At 47.1% G+C, this 22,311-nt stretch overlaps 1 protein-coding gene across 2 annotated transcripts in view; it reads right to left on the bottom strand.

The window, feature by feature from the left end:
* The window catches only part of FAM117A (family with sequence similarity 117 member A), a 40,360-nt gene extending 23,842 nt beyond the window's left edge, over positions 1-16,518 (bottom strand). The window contains exon 1 of one of the 2 annotated variants that reach the window (XM_081838050.1): positions 16,302-16,518. In XM_081838050.1, coding sequence (XP_081694176.1) covers positions 16,302-16,407 — 106 coding nt within the window. In that variant the 5' untranslated portion in view covers positions 16,408-16,518. Of the gene's footprint in view, positions 1-10,411; positions 10,467-16,301 lie in introns of those variants that run through there. The other variant, XM_081838051.1, reaches the window with a different exon arrangement.
* Between the last annotated feature and the right edge of the window lie 5,793 nt (positions 16,519-22,311).

A 22,311-nucleotide genomic window follows, 5' to 3' on the forward strand; every position in this document is an offset into this window, starting at 1 on the left:
TCTAAAGCCACTAGGTAGGCTTAGGCAGGCCACGGTGCCTGATCTTAAGTGTTAATCATAGCAGGTTTTATTACTGAAACCCCAAGAGCCTCTGCACTTTGGATTTCAGATGCCCGAGAGCCAGCTCATTCATTGGCGAAGGAAGCACACTGTACAGCACTCACAAGCGCTGTTAACCACATGGGTCCTATGTGACATTTGCCACCTCAAGAACCTTGACGGATGGATATAAAGCAAGCTGGGCCCTGAACAGTGTCGCATGCAGTTTAATCATAATGGAGACTCAAGACCCGTAGGAAGCTTTGCCTTGTGCAGAGTCAGGCCCCTTAAAAACAGAAGAGATCAGGCCATAGGCCAATCTAGTCCGGCATCACAGGGGCCAAGTAGATGCCTATGGAAAACCTGCAAGGAGGACCTGAGTGCCACTGCCCTCTCTCCACCAGTGTTAGAAACTCAGATATATAAGCTAGGGGCCAAATGGCTCCTTAAACCAAGGTTGCAGTTGCCAAAATGGAATGTCTAGTTGCCATTTGGGGGCAAGATGGCTCTAAAGTCTTTATTTTTCAAATGACTGATTGACCCGCAGTTAAACATCTGGATAGTTCAGTTGACAACTTGAGCTAGATTAAGAGCTTTGATAATTCAAAAAAAAGTCACTTGATCCAGAAACAGTCCACACATGTATTGGCCTATTCCGACTTCTTTTCGTTAATGGCAACTGCTCCTGCTCAGGCTGCACAGAAAAAGCATTTTGGTTCCAGACGTTCATTCCGATTGTGTAGATAAATGTAACTGATAGAATCCTACAGGATGGGGTATTAGTGAGTCACAACAGTCCAGGCAGAAGACAGGTTATTTCCACACACGGAAACCTGCCTCTGCATCCTATTCCTAGGCAAGCAAGATTCATGGTCGCAGTTAAAGGACACATTCCAGCCATGCAAAACAAACACACTTAAGGAAAATGTGGCCTGTGGGAGCGGTGTGTGGCCTGGGGAAGAGCCCTGGGGGCCACACAGAGAGGCATGGAGGGCCGCATTTAGACCCCAGAAGTTGCCCATTATCCAGGCAGTGTTAGAAACTGAGATATGAATGCTAGGAGCTAAATGGCACTTTAAACCTAGGTTATGGGTGCAGGAATGGAATGTGTAGGCACACTTTCTTTTATAACAAGAATAGAAAGCTGAAAATGAATGAACTGCAGCTAAAATATTATGCTCATTTTTCACATGGCCTAGTGCTTCCCCTGCACACACCCGTAATATTCTTAAGAGGGTCTCTTCTCCAGTCTTAAGAGTAGCTGGAAGTGGAGAGGCAGAAAAGGGCCCTCCTTTCCTTCCATACTCTGCAGTTTTAATCTGAATTCGTAGGCACAGTACTGCGCTCAGAGCTCAGAAACCAAATGCTAACCAAATTCCCTGTCGCAAAATGTGCCTAAACAAGGCATAGGCAAACTCTGGCCCTCCAGATGTTTGGAATTACAATTCCCATCATCTCTTACCACTGGTCCTGTTAGCTAGGGATGATGGGAACTGTAGTCCCAAACATCTGGAGGGTCGGAGTTTGCCTATGCCTGGCCTGAACCATGGGTAGGCAAACTAAGGCCCGGGGGCTGAATTCGGCTCAATCGCCTACTAAATCCAGTCCGCGGATGGTCCGGGAATCAGCGTGTTTTTACATGAGTAGAATGTGTTCTTTTATTTAAAATGCATCTCTGGGTTATTTGTGGGGCATAGGAATTCATTCTTTTTTTCAAAATATAGTCCTGCGCCCAACAAGGTCTGAGGGACAGTGGACCTGCTGAAAAAGTTTGCTGACCCCTGGCTTGGAACAATGGGAGTTTCGAACACTGCATCCAGGGTATGTTATTGCCCTGCTCTGTCCAGCTTCCCCACTTCTTGGGGGTTGCTTTTTCATATTTAGCTTTTTAAAGTCTAGACACCCCCGGCTTGCCGGCACAGAGTGCATGCTTCCTTCTCTCACCCAACCAGTTTCTTTCGTAAAGCAAAAACGGGGGCAGCAGCCCCCACCCTTGCATCAAAGTTTTCACCCTCCCCACTTTAGTAGTAGTAGCAGCAGCAGCAGAATACTGGGCTATTGGCAAGTAACTGGTACTAGCCTGATTAGGGAGAAGAAATGAAAACGCTGTTATCATGAGCTGCAAAGGCCCCAAGAACCGCATTGTAATACTTCAGATTTATGGAATATCTAACCACTTCACAACACATTATCGTAGCAAACTCTACAGCCCCTCCCACAGCACATGCCTGTGTTATCGATGTACTTTGGGGGTGTGTGGAAGCGCTGACACAGACCAAGTGGCACAGAGCCACCCACAAATTTGTGGTTTGAGCCGGAGAGCTCTGAAGTGACAATTTCCTGGCTCCCAACTCACTCTCAGCTATCACGCTCCCAGCTACTGTGTTTAAAGCAAAAGAGAAATGCCAACCCAAGCCCCAAGGCTGGAGATTGTTTGCTTTTTCATTTACACGTAAATTAATATGCACTCGTAATAACCAAAGCCGGGACCTCCTGGTACGCTGCCAAGGAGAGATCTCTGGTAGCTCAGATTCAGAGCTCCTGACTCACAGCAGTTTAGCAGCTATTTAAGGCACCCCCTCCACCGGTTGTTGACTGAGCATCAGGCAGGCTCTATTTGAGGCGCATGCAATGCGCACTCCGTTTCAGAGCAGTCGCAAGCCAGCTCGGAAGGCTGGTTCAGCAGCCCGAAAGCTCTGCCCTTTAACCCTAGAGATGTGGCCGCTCAGTGGTGAAAAGGCAGTCTGCACAAACTCACGATCCCAGGGTTGGGGTGGTCAGCTGGTAAACGCCCCCCCCCATATAACTCGCACCTGATAGGCCCTGCCATGCTGAAGCCACCTGTGAAATCAGTGGCTGCATAGACAGACAGAGAGCAGAGCCAAGAAAGATTGCAGTCCCAACAGCTGGCCTGGGAGCACTTCTCAGCTCCCGTCAAAGCAGCACGGCCTAAAAATACACCAGAGGCAGCAACACAATGCTCGCTGCAAGACAAAGATGTCATGCGAGAGAAGCAGAGGCAGGGTGGGGTGTCCTGTTTACAGCACAGCTCTATTATCAGCCTAGTCCATTAGGCTGGGTTCAGCCCAGCCACACCTGGCTGCATATTCTAGACTCCCATCGCTAGCTGAGCATCTCTGATCTGGGGAGTGGGGGAGAAGTCCAGAACAGAACAGCTCGGAGATAAATGGAACCGGCACTATCTTGGACCACCAGTCTGGCCGCTGCCTCACATCTTTGGCTCCTCCGTCTGGGACAGCTCCTTTTTAATTCCCTAGTCTTGTTTTACACACTGAACGAAGTTGGGGGCAGGGAATCAGCATTTTGGAGAGGAGGCAAAAAGGGGGGGGGTTCTGCTCCTTCCTTGTGCTCCCCCCAATACTCAGCTGCATTGGCTCTCAGGAAGGCATGCAACTGTCCCTTCCTAGTTCATACGACTGCAAGATGCAGAGCGTCAGAAAGAAAACATCTGGATAGAATTCAGCGGGCTGAATACATACGATCAATGCACACAATGGAATATAATACTGTTGCGTACAATACAACCAGAGCTACAGGAGCTAATGGGAGTCCCACATTCCCTTCTCCACTCGACTTCTGCACTGTTTTTCACTAACAGTACAGCAGGTATCTGAACTGCTGCTGCTACTCATCTCAGCTTGACCCCAATGCTGGAAAGAACTCCCCATTTTTCCTGGAAGGGCGAAGTAGAAATTTAATAATAAAACTGTGTTTCTCAAACTTGGGTCTCCAGCTGCTGTTGGACTACAACTCCAATCATCCCTGACCGCTGGGGTCCTGCTAGCTAGGGATGATGGGAGTTGTAGTCCAACCAACAACACTGCAATAAAATATTCTCTTTGAATTAATGCATGGGTAGCCGAGTTCTCTGAGTGTGGGTGTGCATGCACCACTCTTCTCCAGACAGTGGTCTGAGTGCTGGAAGTGTTTCATGCTGCTGCAAAAACCAAATGTCTCATGTGCGGTCTGGTTCCATAAGTTTACCATGTGCTCAGGCATTCTTACATCATACTTATACGTGCAGCTAAGCATATGCACATTGCATATGAAAAGAAACCTTAAACAGAAGCAACATTTTTGTAGCCTGGAAGACCTTTCTCCTTGCAAGACCCATCAGCCTAAAGCAGTTGGAATGGCTGAGAAACTGCTCAACGCTTCTGCCTAGGCAGGCCTTACAACCTTTGGATGATCTGACAAGCGCTGCCACTGTGGTTTCCATTTACAGTATTGCAATACGCAACTGTGGGTTGCCCTTTTCTCATAGCGCAATTGTTTAAACCAAAACCATGAGTGCAAAATAAAATAGGTTGTGAACACTAGCTACACTAAGACAAGAGTACACATACAAGGTACAACCACAATTATTAGTAGCCTTAGGGGAGCTGCCAAATATAGCACAAGTTGCCAAGTATGACCAGGTCATCTTTCTACAGTAGTTCGAAAGCATTGTATGTTTTAACTGTTAGCCACTTTTGAGTTTCTTCTGGCCGAGAGTTATTAGGATAAAAACAACAGAAGAATTATGCAGCTTTTGTTGATAGCACCCAAGAACTTTGCTATTATTATTATTATTATTATTATTATTATTATTATTATTATTATTTTGCACTGCATTCTGCAGGGAGGCACAGGCAGCAATAGCCCCAAGTCGCAGTGCAAAACCTTCTGACAAGCAAAACCTTCTGACAAGAGTAGCACAAGGAAAAACAGCAACCTAGCAATGACCCAAAGAAAGTATTAACATTCCACGGAAACTTCCCGTGTAGAGAAGTTCTTTCAGAACCACCACAAAACGAGCACCACAAATCTTTAACACCCGCAGCAAAGGAAACATTTAGATCCCCATCTGCACTACACATTTATATAAGCACCACCACACCCCTTTAAAAGACATGGACTTCCCCAAAAGAGTCATGGGAGCCATAGCCTTCTAAGGATGTTTTTGGGAGTTGTTAGGCGACCCCTGTTCCCCCTCGCAGAACCACAATTCCCAGAGTTCCCTAGGAAGAGGGATTGATTGTTAACTACCGCTCTTGAGAATTGTAGCTCAGAGAGGAAAGGGGGGGGGATCCTAACAACAGTCAGCAGCCTTAACAAACTACCATTCCCAGGATTCTTTGGGGCAAACCATGGCTGTTAAAAGCGGCATGCTACTGCTTTCAATGTATATAGCACAGATGGAGCCTATTATTATTGTGAGCAGCCTGGCTGCAACGAGGAAGCAGTAGTAAACAGCCCCAGACTCTGGACACTGTTGAAAGTCAGGAAAATTGATACTGCCAATTCTATGCCAGCCTTGGTGCCCTCCAGGCATTTTGGGCTCCCAACAGTGTGGGCAATAGTCAAGGCTAATAGGAGAGCACCAGTTTTTTGGGGGGATGGGGGGAGGAAGATACTCTAGACCAGTGTTTCCCAAACTTGTCTCTCCAGCTGTTTTTGGACTACAACTCCCCTACCTGGCGAGACCAGTGGGTCAAGGATGATTGTAGTTGGAAAACAGCTGGAGACCCAAGTTTGGGTAAGCCTGCTCTGGGTTCTCCCCTCCACCCAGGCACGTATCCTACTGCTTACAATTCCACTAGGCCCAGTAGCTAAAACATCCAGCTCATAGTAGAGACACTCTTATTTTCCATTCTTTGCTAGGCAGGAGAAGAGCCAGCAGTTGTTCGCAATATAAAAGCTCTCTTCCATCAGCTCCATCCACCCACACCAAGGACGCAAAGTGGAATTTTTGTCCTTCGGCATCCAAACATTTCCACCCGGCCAAGAATACGCCCAGTTTGCTCTATTTGGCAAGCAGCATCCCGACTGACCAACCAACTAACCAGCAACCCCCAGCCCTACACCCACACCCACACCCACCCACCCACCCTAACTAGCCAACATGCCTGGTGCTCCCCCCCCCAAAAAAGGCAAAAGTTTCACAGTGGTTTCCCTCTCTGCTCTTGGACTGGTGCACAGCACCTAGGCTGCAAGCAAACTATTTGGCGGAGAGGTTCCAATGAAAACCCCCAGCGTCAGATGGATGAGTCACCTCGGTTTTTTGTAACAGCAAGTTCCTGAAAAGTGAAATATCACCACAATGTGCTGCAAGCCAAAGAGAAATGCTCCCTTTGCCCTGGTTGAGAAGGGGATGACTGCCAACTGCCGCTCATGTCTGTTCCGAAGCCTCTGCTTTGCTAGTTTCCATAACCTACTTTCTTATCAGCCGATTAGCAAGCAGGGACCGGTAGATTCTGCTGCTGCATTTTCACTGCCTAGACAATATCTGGGCAGAAGCCTCAAATCTTCTGGCCCAAACTACTCCTACCAATTCCATTTTGCTCCCAGAAATCCAGAGTTCTGGCACTGGGTGGGTGGGGAGAAAGCCTTCTCTCCTCCAGATAGTGGCACTGAGTGGCCCAAACTGCGGCAAGCAAGAATGACCACTGGGCACATGGGGGAAACCCTAAGTGACCACACTGCTCTCCTGGAGCCAAAAGCAGCATGGAGAAAACAGTGGTGCTTCTTCCACCACCCTCCATTGGTTTGCCTGGGTCCAACAGTCCTTTGGATTCTCCCCCTCTTAGAACTGACTCCATCTAATAGCACTTGCACCCGGCTAAATCAGCAAAAGGGATGAGATAGCCAGGATCAATGCAGAGACCAGCTGCCATTCACTCTGGGCTGTTAGGAACACAGGAAGAGCCTGCTGCATCTGGCGAATGAGTCATAGTGGACAACCAGCAAGCAGGATTCTAGCAAAAGAGCACTCTCCCTTCCTGAGGTTTCCAGCAACAGGTATTCAGAAGCACAGCTGCCTCCAACTGAAGGCACAGGGGGGAAAATACCCATACCCATCACAGCTAACAGGCATGAGTTTGGAAGCCAGTCTCCAGCAAGAACCATGGTAATGTTATGGAAAAGCTGGTGCCTGGATTTCCTTATGCCCCTCTTGTGACATGCCTCTGAGCTTGCAGTCCATTATTTCAAAGCCTTGAGTGCTTCAGCAGAGAAAGAGAGAACAGTACATTAAAGGAAGCAATTGGTAAAATTCACCAGCCAGGGCTTACACTTAAGAGTGGAGGTCAAGAGGACTAAGGTTGGCAATGTACTTTGGAATGCCTACTTTCTGGACATGTGCAGAGGTCTTCTTGAGGAGCCACAGCCCACCCACACCCCATATATCCAGGCAGCAGGGGGAAGTTACTACTGGATGGAGAAGCTCGAGACATAAGCACCTTTAATGGGGAGAATAAACTATGCCTACAGCATCCCCCTGGGGTGAGGTTCTTGGGGTGGGGCAGAGAAGGATAACTCTCAAGCACACTACCTGCAGGGTGCATCCTCCTCTACCAAGACTGTCTGCTCAGAAGCACAACCTATGTTAGCAGTTTGTATGTCAGCTTCCACAGAACTGTTTCCATTAAGCGGTGACTAATCTCTACTGTTCCGGCACAAATGCCCCATCAGGATCTCAGCTCTGCATTTAAAGGCTGTCAGAATGCCAGATTTAAGCCATCTGTGCAGCGATGATGCCAGGCAAGACTGCTTGGCTCCCCCCACCCCACCACGATACACGAGAGGGTACTAAAGGCATAGAAACGAGCAACTTGGACCTCAAACGCAGGAAAAGTTGACAGATTTTTTTTTCCAGTTTACAGAACAGAGGAATTAGCTGGTGGCTCACACGGCAGTTTTACTCAACTTAGACCGAAGCAAGCATCACATTTTCCAGCTTGGTAAGAGAACGAGACCAGGACTGAAATCATGGCTTTCGTTAGCATCCACTCCACAATTAAGTGCCTTCTCGGAATCAAATGCACCAGCAACAGGCAGCTGCCATTGCCACACCCTGCCCGTCTGTTTCATGTTTAGATATCTAATGGGTAAAGAAAGAGAGTAACTTTGCTCTTGAAGAAGAGGCCAGGAGCAGAACGACATGCTACACCAGGAGTGGGGAGTCCTTCGTCCTCCAGATGCTCCTGAACTCCAACTCCCATCAGCCCCCACCAGCAAGGCCTGGGGTGCTGAGAGATGCAGTTCAGCAACATCTGGATTCCCCCCCCCCACTGATGCTAGACACATGTGCATTTTATGAGAGCATGCCAATGGAGATCCCTAGGGGGAAATAACCACCCACTACTACTTCAATTTAAATTACCCTGCCCTGAAACGTAGTTTTTCTTCCATAGTATTAAAAACTCAGATACAATATAAAAGCTAGGGGCCAAATCGCTCCTTAAACAGAGCTTGCAGTTGCCAAAACAGAATGTCTAGTTGCCATTTTGGGGACACAACAACTCAAGTCTTATTTTTCAAATGACGGACTGGCTGTGATTGATTCTCAGTTAAACATCTTGCTAGTTCAGATGACAACCTTGAGCTGGGTTAAGAACCTTGAGAACTTTATCTGGGGACAGTCCAAATATATATATCATCCTATTTCTTCTGGGTCCGCCCCCCTTAATGGTGACACAGACCATTCATAATGTAAGAATATTCTTCACAACTGAGCAGGGCAGTAGGGTGGGGTAAGGGAAGACAAGCTGCAACCATGAACTGTAAGGTTGTGCACTGCTACCGCTCAGGCTGCACAGAAAAAGCATTCTGGTTCCTGAAATTCATTCCGATTGTGCAAATAAAATATAACTGAAAGAATTCTACAGGACGGGCTATTAGTGTGTGAAAACAGTCCAGATCCAGTTATCTCCAGACATGCACCTCCAGATGGTAGAGATGTCAGGCGTCATCCTGGTGCCCAGAGATCTTCACAACTGGCAGTCAGGTGCAAAATGCCCCTGGCTCCTGGCTAATTTCAAACACAGACACCCAAAGGAGCCGAGGGGGACTTAGCAGTAAAGTGGTGTATGCACAGAAAGGTTAAGGGCATCTGTCCTCCAATACATCATTCCAACTCTTCCTGCTCCTCATGCTTCTGTGAGATGGAGGGAGAACCTCCGCCTGCCTTTTGTTGTGTTTGCAAGAAACATGCAGTTGGGCCCCACAATCCCAGTACCATAGTGTGTTAAGGCTGCTTATGGAGACAATGAAACCTTCCCACTCGGGAGCGCAGACACTGCATGCAGGGCAGCACTGTGGGCGCAGCTCTGTTGCATGAGTGCTAGCATTCTTGGCCTGCTCACCTACAGCACTTTGTACCACTGCTGCCTACTTTGCACCCAAGGAGACCCTAGGCAAGCAGCAGTAGGGGATTCTTCTGCCCCTTCCACCCCAACCCCAAATGCATTTTATAATCAGCCAAAGAAGGCTACACCCTACGACTGGCCCGTATCCTGCAGCCGCGATGCCAGATGCACGGTGGAGGTGCCAATGGGTCACACTCTGGACCTATGCTTCTTCTCTTGAAGGGACAAGTCCCAGCAACTGTATGGATCGAGAGACTGCAATGGCAGCCACCAGACCTCATATATAACCATCAGAAACTTGTTGCCTGGCCCTCAGCCACGACTGAGCTTGCTGCAATGCTAAAAAACCATTCATAAACATCCTAATTGTGGAGTAAGAGAGAAAGAGACCACCATGCAATGCTGAAATCAACACTCCTGCTGAAAGTGAATTGGAAGATCAACTGAAGGGGTTTGGGGGGGGGAGAAAGTGTCTCTGCATATTAGGGAAGATGGGCATAGTAACCATTTGATGCTGCAGCCAGGCCATAATTGTGCCAAACCCCGGAGTTGCTCCTCTATAATCTGGCCCTAATGTAGCACTCCACTGATTTTATTATGGTTCAGGGCTTTTGGCAGCTGAAGAGATGCGTTTGTCATCTGGCGATGGGCATCTGGTAACTGCAGAGCATTCTGCTCTCAAGTTCTCTGGAGCAACCTCCCTCAAAGCACAGGGACGGGGGAACCGCCTGGCCCAGAGAGGCTGAAGAGAAGGTAACAAGGAGGGAATCTTTCACATAGGCATCAGGCACCATTTTTATCCTTGGTATTTGCAAGCAGCCTTTTGTACTATTTATAGCAGAAAGCGGTGCATATGTCTTAAATAAAACGAGGTGGCATGAGCTGTTGGTGGAAAGAGGCGCGAACAGCTGAATTTCCTAGGTGGTAAAACACACACACACACAATATGAAAACTTTGGCTGAAAGCCTTTTCCTTTTTTAAAGGAGAGAATAACTTGCCTCCTACTTTTGCTCCAATATATTCCAGCCAGTGTCTTGATGGGTTAGAAGATGGTAAAAACCCTCTGTTGCAGTTGTGTTTGCAGGATACTGTATTAATGAAGATGGGGTGATCGTTTTAAGAAGAGGTAAATAAGAAAACGAAACGGAAAGGTGACTCAACAGGGCTTACATAACGTTGAGTTGTTTGCCCTGCGATAATAGACATAACTGACAATACTTACCTATTGTGCATGGATTTGATTGCCAGATACAAATGTACATTTGTAATTTCCTTACTTCGCTCTTGCCCCCGTGATAAACCTTTTAGCACCTGTTGAAACATGTGGTATGAAAAAAACTCGAGCCGGGTGATGCAGTTCTATAGCAAGAACTGTTATCAAACCATAGTGGATCTTGTCTTCCTTGGGGCCAGCTTGTTATTCTACGGTTTATTTACCTGCTGCTTTTTTGGTTCAAGGGTTCAACCTATGAATACAGGTTAATCGCAACAATATTAAACAACAAAACCACAAAGCACCTACTAGGCCACACAGACAGAGCTACAGAGCATTCCACCTCTCACTTAGCAGCCAAGTTAACTCATATCCCCATCCCAGCTGGTCCAATGTCTCAGTAAGTCCATCTAAAACAAATCACATCACAAAGGAGCAACCCAAAGGGACAGTCTCTTACCCTTTGGGGTTGGCCCACTGACAGCAGCCTACTGTGCTTCCAAATGAGTAGGCTCAAGCTGTGGGAGTGGCCGGGATCTTGCTCTTGATGGGCAGGGCTGGCTGGCATCTCCCAAGTGGTGTTGCTTTCCAGGTGCAGCAGAGCAAGGCTGGGGAATCTAAGGTTGCTATCCATCTCCAGCCACCAACAGTCCTCCCACTGCTACCTGCCTTCTTGGTAGCCGCTTTTCTGTTCATGTGCATCCAGCGTTTGAAATTTACCAGGTGCATTTTGCACCTGCCGATCAGCCACTTGAGGCCAAGTGAAGATGCCCGGGTGCCAGGATGGTGCCCGACGTCTCCACCATATGGAGGCGCATGCCAAAGGATCCTTGGATCGTGACTGTTTTCACACACTAGCAGCACACCCTGTAGAAGAATTCTGCTATATTTTGTCTGCACAATCAGAATTCCAGGCGCCAAAGAGCCATATTGAAAAATATGATTTTCGAGCCGCCTGACCCCCAAAATTGCAACTAGACATTCCATTCTGGCGACTGTAACCCTGGTTTAAGGAGCCATTTGGCACCTTAAGCAAACACTGGTTGCAACACTGGTGATAATCCTCCCACGATTCCACTGCCAACCATCTCCAAGGGGAAATAACCACTACCACCACAACCTTACAAGATTTTAGTGCTTCTGGGCCTGTTGCCAGGGTTGTGCGAGCACCAGGATTGGGGGCTAGCTGCCAGTTTGAACAGAAGCCGGAAGCATCGTTTTCACATAGTGTGCAAGGCTGAACTGTGTCACCCAACACGTGTGTAACCAAGGAGGCAAAATGCTGAGCTCAGAGCTAGCTCATCATTTCCGCAGGAGCTGTGGCACAAGGGGCTGCAGGGTGAATGTGCTTTCTCTGTAACCACCCACCGCAGGCTCCCTAAAGCTGAGGAAGGCAGGGTGGTGGCAAAGCAGCTTGGTGGCGGATGTCAAGGGGATTTTTCTCATGCCCACTTCCTTTTGCCCCAAAGAGAAAGAAAAAGCACAGGCTGTGCCCACTGTATTCACCACCACAGGGAAGATTTTTGATATTAATTCTGCTCCATCCACCACCTCTGCCCAGGTGCCATGAGAGCACACATCCTATGCAAAGCAGGCTGAGAACTCCTTTTTTTGGGGGGGGAACCCAACCACCTCTGCATGTGAGCCTATTACCTGCCTTGCCATCTTGTATTCCTTTCATTCTACCCACTCAGCCTGAAATATAAATTCGCATGCCTCTAAGGCACTGCGTGTACTTTCCCTGGCACGGCAATAACTACTTTCTGCAAATGGGAGTCATTTGTCAAGGCCCTCTGTTACCAGGTAGTATTTTTTTAAAAAAACGGAACACAAAAAACACACCTCGGTCCTAACTAGTACCAGAGTCGGAACTGGATAATGAAAGAGAAAATGGGATCTAAGGGATCAGGTCTCACTGAAAATAGATGGCATTTCCCAGCCTCCTAATTTTGATAAGCAGCCTTGAGGGGATCTAAATCTTACAACGCTGCTAATGCCTTGTGGGATCTCTGGAGCAATTCTCCGTTTTCCATTTGTTGCGCTGGTAATAGAAAACAGAAGCAGGCGTGTGTTTAAACTTGGATCTGCCACGATCTTGCAGAAACGTGCATGTGCGTGGGAGGGGGGCAATTTAAAGAGCAAAGCAGGAATGCAATATCTCCACTGCATATCCTTTTTGCTTCTCAAGTAGTAACCTCTCTCCCCCCCCCCCCGCCCCGCTTTTGTGGGTTTCTGCAGATCTGGGTGCAAACACTCAAATCTCCTGGCATCAAGCATCATCTGACCCTGAGCTCTCGGTTCCTTATTTGAACACACTCAGCTTGTATTATGTACACAAAACACAAGTGAAATCTACACTTCTGTATTCCCCTTTGAGCTGGCAAACACATGCCCTGAACTCCAGCCATTTTGCTGATAGGAATGTTGTTACATGAGGGTCCCCAGGATGCCTTTGTCCACCAGAGGGGAAAATACTTTCTCTCTAGGAAGAGTTTCTCTATGTGTGTAGTGCAGGGTCTGAAAGGAATTACTAGGGAACAGAGGGTGTTTTTACAGAACACCCCCTTGCTAGGACAGAGAGAACATGGCTGTGATGTGTGTCAGCTGCTCAAAATAAGGCACTAAGGAGTTATTCAGTCTTGTCCCACAGCACACACAGCCTTACTTTTTAACACTGGGATTGAATTCCTTCAGTTCAGATCTCACCATTAGCTCCTTTAGGTGATTCACAAAGTAAAAAAGATATGCTCCTTTCAAAAGGGGAAATGGAAGAATGCAATCCTTTTTTTATTAATCAAACATCTTATTAGGATGGGTTTCAATATTTTCAAAGGAAAACATTGGCATCAATACACTAATAAAATAGATATAAAGGTACACCTTTAATGAAGAGCAGCTAGGCCAAAAATTGGGGCAATTTCTTATGGAGTCTGGCCATAACATTGCACTCTACTGATTTCATTATGGTTCTGTCTTTGGCAACTGAAAATAATGCATTTGTCAACTAATGATGGGACAGCTGCCAACCTCAGAGCATCCTGACTTGCTGTGTGCTGCCTGGGAGTGTTTAGTAAGTTGTCATAAGCTGCACATGGAGCAAGAATAGACAGGCTTCTATAAGCTAGCAGCCCAGTGTTAATTCCCCCCAACATCATAAAACAAAACCCCACCAATTAAGTGGTAAATAAAGAGTTTAGCAGTTTCTCCAATAAGATGCACATCCACCAAACTGGTCAAAAGGCGGCTCTGTTGTGATCAGATCCACCTTCACTGACATGTCTTACTGCTAGAGATAACTGCAAAGTTTTAAAAAAAAGCATCCAAAAGCTGGATCAATGGTTTGATGTGACAGCTAATACAGCCTTGCAGAGCCTCAGCTACTAGATCAAACCAGAGCTCCCTGAAAGAACTTCACTCCTTTGCCAGCAAGCTGAGCAACAGATTCTAAGACTAAAATGTGCAGAGGTGAAAAGACTTCACTCAAAATGCACTGTTTCCTCAACTTATAAAAAACAACACTATGAAGTGTTCTGGCGTACTCTTTGGGATAGGCCTGGAAAAACACATATATTCCTACAAGAATACAATCTGAACGAACAACTGTTAATGCTTTATTTTCACAGTTCAGTCTCCTCCTTTATGGGAGCTTGCATAAGGTGCTAGGTACATATGAACTGCAACAGGTACATATGATCTGGCACTAGGTACTCACCCTAAGATTAAACAGGCATGGCTTTCTATTCTTTAAAACAGTAAGTCAAGCAAACCACAAGAGAAGTAAAGGAACATCAGTAAGCCAAGCCAACCTCCCCACAGAATAAGAGAAGCCCAGCTTCCCAAAGCACAAATACACAGCGTCTATACGCCCTAGAGAAGAATTTAGAGGAGGGGAACAGCAAGAGACTGAGGTTGCCACAGGCACATCCTTATCTCTGTTTCCAACTTCTGATCAATCCATCATACAAATGCGCCGACAGCTTTAGCTCCTGCTTTTTGCTGTTATGTACAGAATCACCTGAATAGGCTAACCATTTTGTCTGCAAAGGAAGATTGGCCACGAACTGGCTGGTGCTAAATCAAGATGACCCAGATACAGTTGCCTCCCCCGCCCCCCCCAAAGAAAAAACCTTGGAGAAAGGAGGTGGTAGCATATCATAGAAATGAAATCAAAGTGCAGCAGAGAGGGGAAAGAGTGTTATAATGGGGCACCACTACTCCCCATCTCTGTCAATGTTCTGTCCTGCCCCCCCCCCATTTCCCCAGAATAAATCCTTCTCCTGTCCTACCTACATTAAGCTCCTACCATGTTCCTTAGCCATTTATCATAGCCAAGTACACCGAATATGTAGCAGAACACGCTGCTACTGCTACCCCCATTACTTCCACATCCCTCCCCAGGTGCTTGCTGCTCCCACCATTTCACAACACAGAAGCCCTCAGCTGCCACTGCTCTTCACTGATCTCGGCCTAACTTTTCCACACCCACTGTTTGACCTGCCCTATAGCTTCCTCTGTTCCAAGACCATTTGCAAATGTTTTTACAAATCCCCACCTGTTCAAGCAGCCTCCATTTTCACAGCCCAGGAAAGCCACTAAATATTCCCTCCGAGACCTGAACTTGCTTGGTTCCACCTGCAGCACCTCCATCAATTATTAGTCCTCTAAAAAAAAGATGCCAGAACTCTTGTTTTTGTTGCAGCAGGCTGTTATGGCTCCCCCTCTAGAAGCCGACCCTTTTTTTTCTTCTACGCTCCCATCCAAAATTTGACCCATCCCATTTCTTCACTGTATATACATATTTTCATACCTTCTCCCATATAGGTATCCTAACGGGCCACAAACGGAGCTCCAGCCTGCAATGCAAGCAGCTCCAGGGAACCCCCCACCCCCCAAAACAGCACCGCCCACCTTCTTCCTCCACATCCACTTCGTTTTAAGCTGCTCTTTTCTGAGCCTTCTTTCAGCTGTGCAACGTCTCTTTTTTCCCTTCAAAATAATACAACTCTGGCTGCATTCCAAAGTGTGGCCACATCATATGGCAACAATGATACTTGCAGCCTATTAATCTCCAACGTTGTGTTGTTTTAGCCTTCTCCAACACTCGAAGCGTAGGCCTTTTTCAAGGGAGCTTTTTGGTGTGGACACAGCCAAGCCACGCACCAACAGTATAATATGTAGGCAGGATTTTATGAGGGGTGTATGTGTTGTTTTCATCCCCATATGCATTACTTTACATTTTCTTGATGGAAGAATCTCTCCTGGAGTTTTTGCTGCCTGTTCCAACCCAGCAACTTGGGTCCCTGCAGATTGCCTGAACTCAATCGTGCTTAATAAGCTTATTGTCAGCTGTAAACTGGGGGGAGGGGGGTCCCCTCATTGTTCATACCCTGCGCTCCCTCGACTTAACCTTCGCCCCTTCAACTCCACAGACCAATCGCCCTCAGATGAAGGGCCGAATACAAATTTAATAATTGCTCGACTACCTCAGAAAGTACCTCAAACCCCCCCCCCTCGCCTTCTTTGCACATTATTTTAATAGCAATTTGCATCCATTGCTTTCTCAGCCCCCCCAATCCCCGAACCCATCACTTGCCCTCATGCACCCCTTTCTCCAACATGGCTCCCCCACCTTACCTACTCCTCTCTACTGCACCCCACCCAGCTGCTCAGCCCCCCAACAGCCCTCAGAAACACTTTCTACCCTCTTTCTACCCCCCCCCCACCTCGAACTTACCGGTTTTATTTCCCTTCCTCACTGTTTGTTTGTTTGCTTGCTTGCTTGCCCACCTACGGCCCCCAACCTGTTGCCCCCTGAAGCGGCTACCTACCCTGTCCCCCCCCCCCACGTAGTTAGGCCTAGCCAGGTCTCGTTTAACGGACGCCCCCGCCCCCCAGTTACCTGCCCGGCCCCCATCTCCGCCTCGACGGTGCTGCAGCTGGAAGGGGACGGTGGCCCTGAGCGGCTGCAGCCCGCCCCGGCAACACGAGGAGGTGCCTGCCGCCATGGACCAACCCCGCCACCTTCCAAGCTCCGCGGGCGAGGTGGCCGAGCCAGCAGCTTCCCGAGCGCCCGGCCGCAACCCCTCTCTCGCCGCCTCCGCCGCCGCGACTGAGCCGCCCGCGGGACGCCCCTGGCACGGGGTCCCCTTTTCAACGCGCTAGGGGCGGGACCCCGCACGGAGGATGCCGGCCATTGGCCAGGGGAGTTGGGTTGGGCGGGGTCCCCGGTAAAAGACCACGCCCACGGAACCGCCCCCTCTGCCCGCTCGCCGTGCACAGGACGGAGGGCCAATGGGGAGGCTTCGGGCTTCTTGCACGCAGCGCGCGACCTCTTCCTCCTCTTCCTGCAGGTTTGCTTAAGACGGTCCTCATAGACTTGTGCTGGTAAGGCTCCTATGCAAGGCTGCTCGGCTTGGGGGTTTCTAGAGTTGTGGTGGGGTTTTGTGTGTGTGCGCGCGCGCGCCCCAAAAGTAGAGGCGGGAGCGAGGGAAATGCAGGGTTGGTTTTTTGTTGGTTTTTTTAATGCAAGCTGCGATTCGACCGAGCAAAGCAGCACTTTATCTCTCCCCCCCCCCCAAAAAAAAACCAACCCCCGAAAGGAAACAGCTGGCGTTCCTTCTAAATTCACCTTTTATATCCTGTGGGAAATGGGCGTAGCCGGGGGAGGAACTGCCCCCCTATATCAAGAAAGTAAATCAAAACACTTAACTAAAAGTACACATTGTAGAAGGACGTTGACAGATTTTTCAGTGCACAAGGGGTCAAAAGAAAGACATTTAAAACAACCGTTGTTGAGACATTTCATTCCAGATCTGCACAGAGCCAGGCAGAGGATGGTGACAGGTGGGCGTCCTGCTCCCCCCCCCCCCCCATGCATAAATCCTGGGTACAGCCGTGGTTTGGTGGTTATTAGCACTGGGGGCATGTCTTAATCAGCAGAAATGTTTCGTGCTCAGAGTGCCGCACCCCCTCTAGGATTGCTCCAGGATTTGGGGAGGAGAGAGCTCTCAAGGAATAAAACTCCATTCAATAGCCAGGGCACCCAAGCAACAGTTGGAATCCATCTGAATTTGGGAGTAGTAAAGTTATTTGGTTTTCCATCCCCACTCTCAGGTCTTGAACTCGTAAGCGTTGACTTGTAACACAGAATTAGCAGCCCCATGAGAAGCAGCCATAACATTCATTTCCGTGTACAAAGAAGGAACGTGGATATTTGTCACACGTCACTAACCCATATGCTATCACTGGCATGCTCTGTCCCCACCAACAGCCTCTAAATGCAGAGGCCCTGACAACACAGCCCTACCTGTAACCAATGATCTCTCTCTCTCTCTGGGCCTACGAGGCATGTGACAAGATGGCAAACACAGCTTGCAAGGAAGCACAGATGTTGCAGGAACACTGATAGAAACTAGGCCAAAAATTAGTGCCAGGTATACGAAGTGAGGTGGGACGCAGGTGGCGCTGTGGGTTAAACCACAGAGCCTAGGACTTGCCGATCAGAAGGTCGGTGGTTTGAATCCCTGCGACGGGGTGAGCTCCCGTTGCTCGGTCCCTGCTCCTGGCAACCTAGCAGTTTGAAAGCACGTCAAAGTGCAAGTAGATAAATAGGTACCACTCCAGCGGGAAGGTAAATGGTGTTTCCGTGGGCTGCTCTGGTTCGCCAGAAGCGGCTTGGTCATGCTGGCCACATGACCCGGAAGCTGTACACTGGCTCCCTCGGCCAGTAAAGCGAGATGAGCGCCGCAACCCCAGAGTCGGCCACGCCTGGACCTAATGGTCACCGGTCCCTTTACCTTTACCTATACGAAGTGAACGGTGGAATAGCAAATAGATGGGAGACTAGGAGAAGAACTGGCTTGCACTGGTGCAAGAGATAGTGCACTTGGCAGTCAACTTAGATGAGATGGAGTGCAATATTGGACTGTTAAGGAGCAGAGGTTCAGCGCTTCTGAAGTTTAGCAATTAAATGTCAAGGTGGGGAACGTTTTTTTCCTCCTCAGTTTACTTGGAAGTCTGAACGCTCCCTGCATTCTTAAGCATAATGAGGCAAAGCCTCCTTTCTGACTATTTTGCTGTTATAGGTAAACTAGGAGGAGGAAGTCAAAATTCCTAAACAAGGGGAGGTTTTCCAACTGCATCCCCAAGCAAACAAAGGAACAAATTAAAGGAGCTGTGCTAAAATCTGGGAGTGCAATAAGTCATGTAAATAACCTGCCTTCCTTCCATATTTATTTATGCTTTATTATTTTGAAAGGCATTTTTACCTTTACTAGTCTTCTCTGGAGTGTCTGCAAAGTAGCTGGTGTGGTGTGCCTATCTCTTAAAGAAGCTAGAGCAGACTCCCTGAAGCCTGAAGGAGATAAGAGGCAGGGATAAAGTAGCAGCAGGTGCTCCTGTTTCTGCAAGACAACGACCTTGCACAGAACCTCAGGATAGATCTCCACAGCCTAGGCCCCCCCCCCCCCAGTTTATAAAGAGCTAGACGGTATACAAGAAAGACTTGCCAAGTGATTCACAGGTCAGCACTAGATTTAAACCATTTTTACAGGGCCAGAGGAGTCAACACCTAGCATATTTACTTGCACATAAATTCCTTTGAAATGGATGGGCCTTGTTTCCATACAAGTGTGATGAACACTAAAGCCTTGAGACTGCTATGCACATGTACTTAGATGTGACTAACCAGCCGGTTTTAAATTGTTTCAATGTCTTACAGGACTTACATTTATTTTATTTTTATAGTTTTATTCTGTTACAAGCCGCCACCCTGGACTCTATTAATGCTTGTCAGTAAACAAAATAAAAACCTACTTCAGTCTCTGGTCCTGACCAAATAAAGACAGAGGGGCAGCCATAATAGATCTGTTGCAAGACTAACTTTCATTTTGTAGCACTTTAAAAAAACTAACAAATGTCTTAACATTGAAGGAACCCAAAGTCTCTGTTTTTATGTGGAAGTAAGTCCCACTTAACATAGTGCAATTTATTTCCAAGTAAATATTCAAAAGACCAGTGTGCACAATTTATTAAAGCCCCAGAAATGCCTTCACCTAAAGTGGGTCCTGCAACAATTGTTTAAAAAAGAAAGAAAAATGGGATAGAGAAGGGACAGCGTATGCCTGTACTACAAGTTTGAATTACTATGGAGTAAACCACTCCACCCTCAAATCCTGGGAATTGTACTTTCGTGTAGAGGCAAAAATTAAGTGCTACAGACCTCTTCATCTTACAGCTCAATTCAAGGTTCTAATACTGGAATATGGAACCTTTGACCTTCCAGGTGTTGTTGGACTCCAACTCCCAGGAGACCCAGCAAAGATGGCCAATATCAGGGATGACTGGAGTTGTAGTCCAGCAACATATGGTGGGCACCAGGCTCCCAAGTCCTTGTTCTAGTATGTCTGTAGTGTGCATGTGTGTGAGAGGAGCTACACATCTTAAAATGTAGGTCCTAGATCTGGACATCGGAGCTACCCACTTGCAAATTGTTCTTATGTTAGGTTCTTATGCCTTTGGAACAACCTCCATTGTAATTCAAATAAAAGGAAGATTGATAGCTTCTGCCTATCAGAACACAGTTGTAGGTAAGGAGATAGACTAGGGCAGCACTTGGCTTTTGTATTTTCAGAAATGAGAAATTAGCCATTTTATTTTTCTCTCTCCTAGTAGGCCTTGGTACAACCTGAAGCCTCCACATCATAGCCTCAATTGAAAGTCCAGTTGCAACCTTTATCACTAGCTTCCTCCATTTTTGTCGCCCTGATGAAGGGTTCTGGAGAACTCGAAAGCTTACCACACTATCTTGTGACATTTTGGTTGGCTTAAGAAAGGTATTACCCCAGCAGTGTTTTGGATTACGTCTTAAGGACCAAAACCGCTGCTTTGCTTTTTGTAGCGCCCCGGAGTATATTATAATGATGAAGATGCATTCCTTATCCTGGTTTTATGGTTAGACTGCTGACCTACTCCCTCCCACGTCCTTTCTGCACCATATCCTGTCTCCACCCACTCGCACAGTTCAGGTTTATAGTGCAGCTGAGCCATTTAACCTCATTGCATCCATGATGGTCCAAGTGCAAGAACACTGACGTTCGCATCCCACCCCCCAGCTGGGCGACACTTTCATACCAAACAGGCTCGGAGCATTTAGATCCCTTTGGGAGTTGAACCACCATAAATTTAGCATTTGCATTTTTTAACTGCTTATGTCTGCATCTAGCTTTAACAAGTTTCCATGTTTTAAGAGGCATAAATTCAACTTGCTGATAAGTTGCATGCCTAATTAAGACAGTGGGGAGCTCACCCGTGGGTATGAGTAAGCTATTTATCAGTAGCACTAAGACAAGATAGGCTACTGATAGCTTGGATTACTTGTTACTGTAATCTAGCTGCATTCAGAAACCTGGATATGGGATACATGGACTACACCCACACAGCATCTCAAACAGACTTACTATGCCACTGTCTGAGGAGTGCCACATAGACTTTTTTTATTCTTTGATTTTAATCTGTAAACCTCCTGCTGTGGCAATTCTTTTTAAACTGACCCAGTTGTTTATGCACTGTTTTTACTGTTTATGTATCGTGTTTTTTAAACTGCAATAAAAATGAGATTTTAAAATCTGGACATCACCTCAGGGACCCATTTGGGGCTAAAAAGATGAGGGTAGAAATGTTGTGTGTTTGGTTGGTTCCCCCCCCCATTTGAAGTTTTGAGCCAAATGCACCAACAGGGTATCTCATAGGGTATCTGAGTGACATGAATGGTGATGACTGGTGTGGCCCCAAGCTTGTTTTAAACACACAGTTCTTTAACTCCTTCTTTACTGAGAAATTGCAAGAGAAATTCCCAGGGAGTCTCTGCTTGAGCTGAAACAAAGCTGTGGGGGCATACATTCTGTTGGCAAATAAAGGCACAATATTTCAGGGAACAGTAGGGATGGCTCAAGAGCATATGTTCTGTGGGCATAAAGGGTTCTGTGAACTTCATCTGAACCTCTGAAATGAATAAGGCACTAGGAACTGAAAGTAAAGAACCTGGAACAAGCCTCAACTGCAGGGTAGCTGTGAGGACAAAGAACAGAAAGATTATAAAGCCGTACAGTATATACACTATATTTGAAGCATCTCCTGACCCCCAGCACAAGGAATTCTGGGCACTGTAGTTTGTTAAGATTTGCTGAGAATTCTGACTACTGTGCCTAGAATTCTCTGAAAGAATGTGCTTAAAGATAACTAGCTGTTTAGGATCAGACTACAGTTGCAAGCACACTTAAGAGTGTGGTGCTGATAATATTGAGGTTGCAGGTTCGATCCCTGTATGGGACAGCTTTTTATTCCTGCGTCGCAGGGGGTTGGATTAGAACTAGATTATCCCCAGGGTTCCTTCTAACCCTACAATTTTATGAGGACTCAGAATTAAGCACTGACCTACGCATAGCTACCTGGTGGTTGGAGAACCCACTTTAATGGGGCTACTTCCAACCAAACATGCTTAGGCTACAAATCTCAAGTAAGGCTTACAGCTCATATTACAGTAAAAGATTTGCATTCAGGCTTCTTAGATGTAAGCCCCACAGAACACAACTGGTACTTCCTTCTGCGTAAGCATGCATACAGGTAGGGGCCTGCCAAACCTGTTCTTTATAAATGATACAAGGCACCATATTTAACAATGATTTGTGTATTAGTTGATTAATTGACATATGAATAAAGCAGTATCGTTTAGTTTAGATTATGCATGCTGCTATACTTCTCTCTTACTGTAAGGTAAAAAGCAAGGTTTTTCAGAAAACTGCACGACCCGACACCCCCACCCCCCAATGTTCTGTATTAACTTCTTTTTTAAAAAAAAATGCATTGCCCAATTAGTCAGAAGTTTTTTAGAAGTTTTAAACGGACTAATC

This window comes from Podarcis erhardii, assembly GCF_964252035.2.
Source record: "Podarcis erhardii genome assembly, chromosome: 13".
Lineage (NCBI taxonomy): Eukaryota > Metazoa > Chordata > Lepidosauria > Squamata > Lacertidae > Podarcis > Podarcis erhardii.